Source organism: Chondrus crispus, genomic scaffold (genome assembly GCF_000350225.1).
Source record: "Chondrus crispus Stackhouse genomic scaffold, scaffold_376, whole genome shotgun sequence".
NCBI lineage: Eukaryota > Rhodophyta > Florideophyceae > Gigartinales > Gigartinaceae > Chondrus > Chondrus crispus.
In genome coordinates this window covers 54,527-55,976 of record NW_005179270.1, presented here as the reverse complement: position 1 = coordinate 55,976, position 1,450 = coordinate 54,527, and the positions used below count along the sequence as shown (strand labels likewise).

At 55.0% G+C, this 1,450-nt stretch overlaps 1 protein-coding gene across 1 annotated transcript; it reads right to left on the bottom strand.

The window, feature by feature from the left end:
* Nucleotides 1-653: 653 nt before the first annotated feature.
* CHC_T00000956001 (hypothetical protein) lies at nucleotides 654-1,046 on the bottom strand. The gene has a single exon (XM_005718184.1). The coding sequence runs from the start codon at nucleotides 1,044-1,046 to the stop codon at nucleotides 654-656; it is 393 nt and encodes a 130-aa protein (XP_005718241.1).
* Nucleotides 1,047-1,450: the final 404 nt, after the last annotated feature.

Sequence of the window (1,450 nt, the reverse complement as noted above, 5' to 3'; positions counted from 1 at the left end):
GTAGGGGGAATTTCTCTATGCAGTCGGTCACTATCTTGTGCGACTTTGAGACAGAAATACTGCGGAGGATATTTGGTGTGCCTTCAACTGTCACGACGAAGACCCCGGGGCAAGCCTAAGACGAGCTCAATTGTAGCTGGACCAGATCTTACGTGACGCGGGATGACCTCTTCGCGGTCGAGATGCTTTTGGGCATCGCGAAAGTCGCAGATGCGACGCGGCAGGTCACGAGTGCGTGCAAAGCGGGTTAAATTAGCCTCGAAGTGACGCCAATACTTGGACGCGAGCTCTAGGTTCCCGAGAAGATGGATGGCGTTGCATATAGCAGAAGGTATGCACAGGTCAGAGTCGTCACGAAACTTCACCGCACCTAAGGTTGGCAAACGGAGTTGAGGCGTGAGACTGATGGAGCTACGTCTCCATCCGTGCAGCATTTTGCAGACCCGACCAGGGTGGCGGGAGCAAAAGAGGTCGACGGCCATGTATGCAAGAACGCGGTCCCGACTGCCGAACTCAAAGAGGCCGTCTTCTACTCGGTGATCAGTGCTCTCTCTAGAGCCCATGATCTTGAGAGTGTAGAGTAAGATGCAGTTTCTCTGCTTGGTAGCGGCATCAACGCCGTAGTAAGTTCCATCTTGGTCCAGGGAAATCTCTTATATGTCCCATTCGTTTTCACTGAAGGTTCGATATCGATTACCATCCCCGACGGACTCGGGTAGGCCGAGCCAGTACGCATCTTCACAGGTAACCTCAACATTCGGCCTTCGGACTAAGTAGTCCTTGATGTGATGACCGAGAAGTTGTACAAACTCCTGAGCCGTGACGCTATAGCGACGGCTACGCCCTCTTAACCAGATGTGCAAGTTGGCACTATCAACTGGAGAAGCGGGGGTCCGCATGCCCTTCTCAATGTTCGGACTCGACGAGAGTTCGAACATCATCATTTCTCTACCGACACACGTTTGGCGTGCAGCGTGCAGCGCAATCCGTTTCCTTGGAGCCTTGCCGCCGGTACTCCTCCTCGCTGTTTGTTTCGTCTCGGCCATCGTCCCTTTCGTAGGAAAGCGAGAAGGGAAGGCGAGAGCGCACAGGGACTAAAACCCCACCTGTGCACTACCCGAGCCTTTTGCGCACGAGGGAAGAGGAGAGCGCACGGGGACTACAACCCCACCTGTGCGCTGCTCGACTCTGCATAACCGGGACTGGACAAAAACTCGGGACGGAGACGATGACCTAGTAGACGACGGTGTATGAGCGAGAACTACAGCCGAGGAGAAGTGCCAAGAACGCCGGACGGATCCGATGACCACGCTAGGCGGGCGAGATATAGAGCCGAGGAATCCGGAGAAGGCGGGAGGGATGCGATGAGCTGAGAGACGCGGTATGCAGGCGGAAAGTAGAGCTGAGAGTGATTGAGAAGAGTGCAGGAGCGACACGAGGCGTTGGAAGA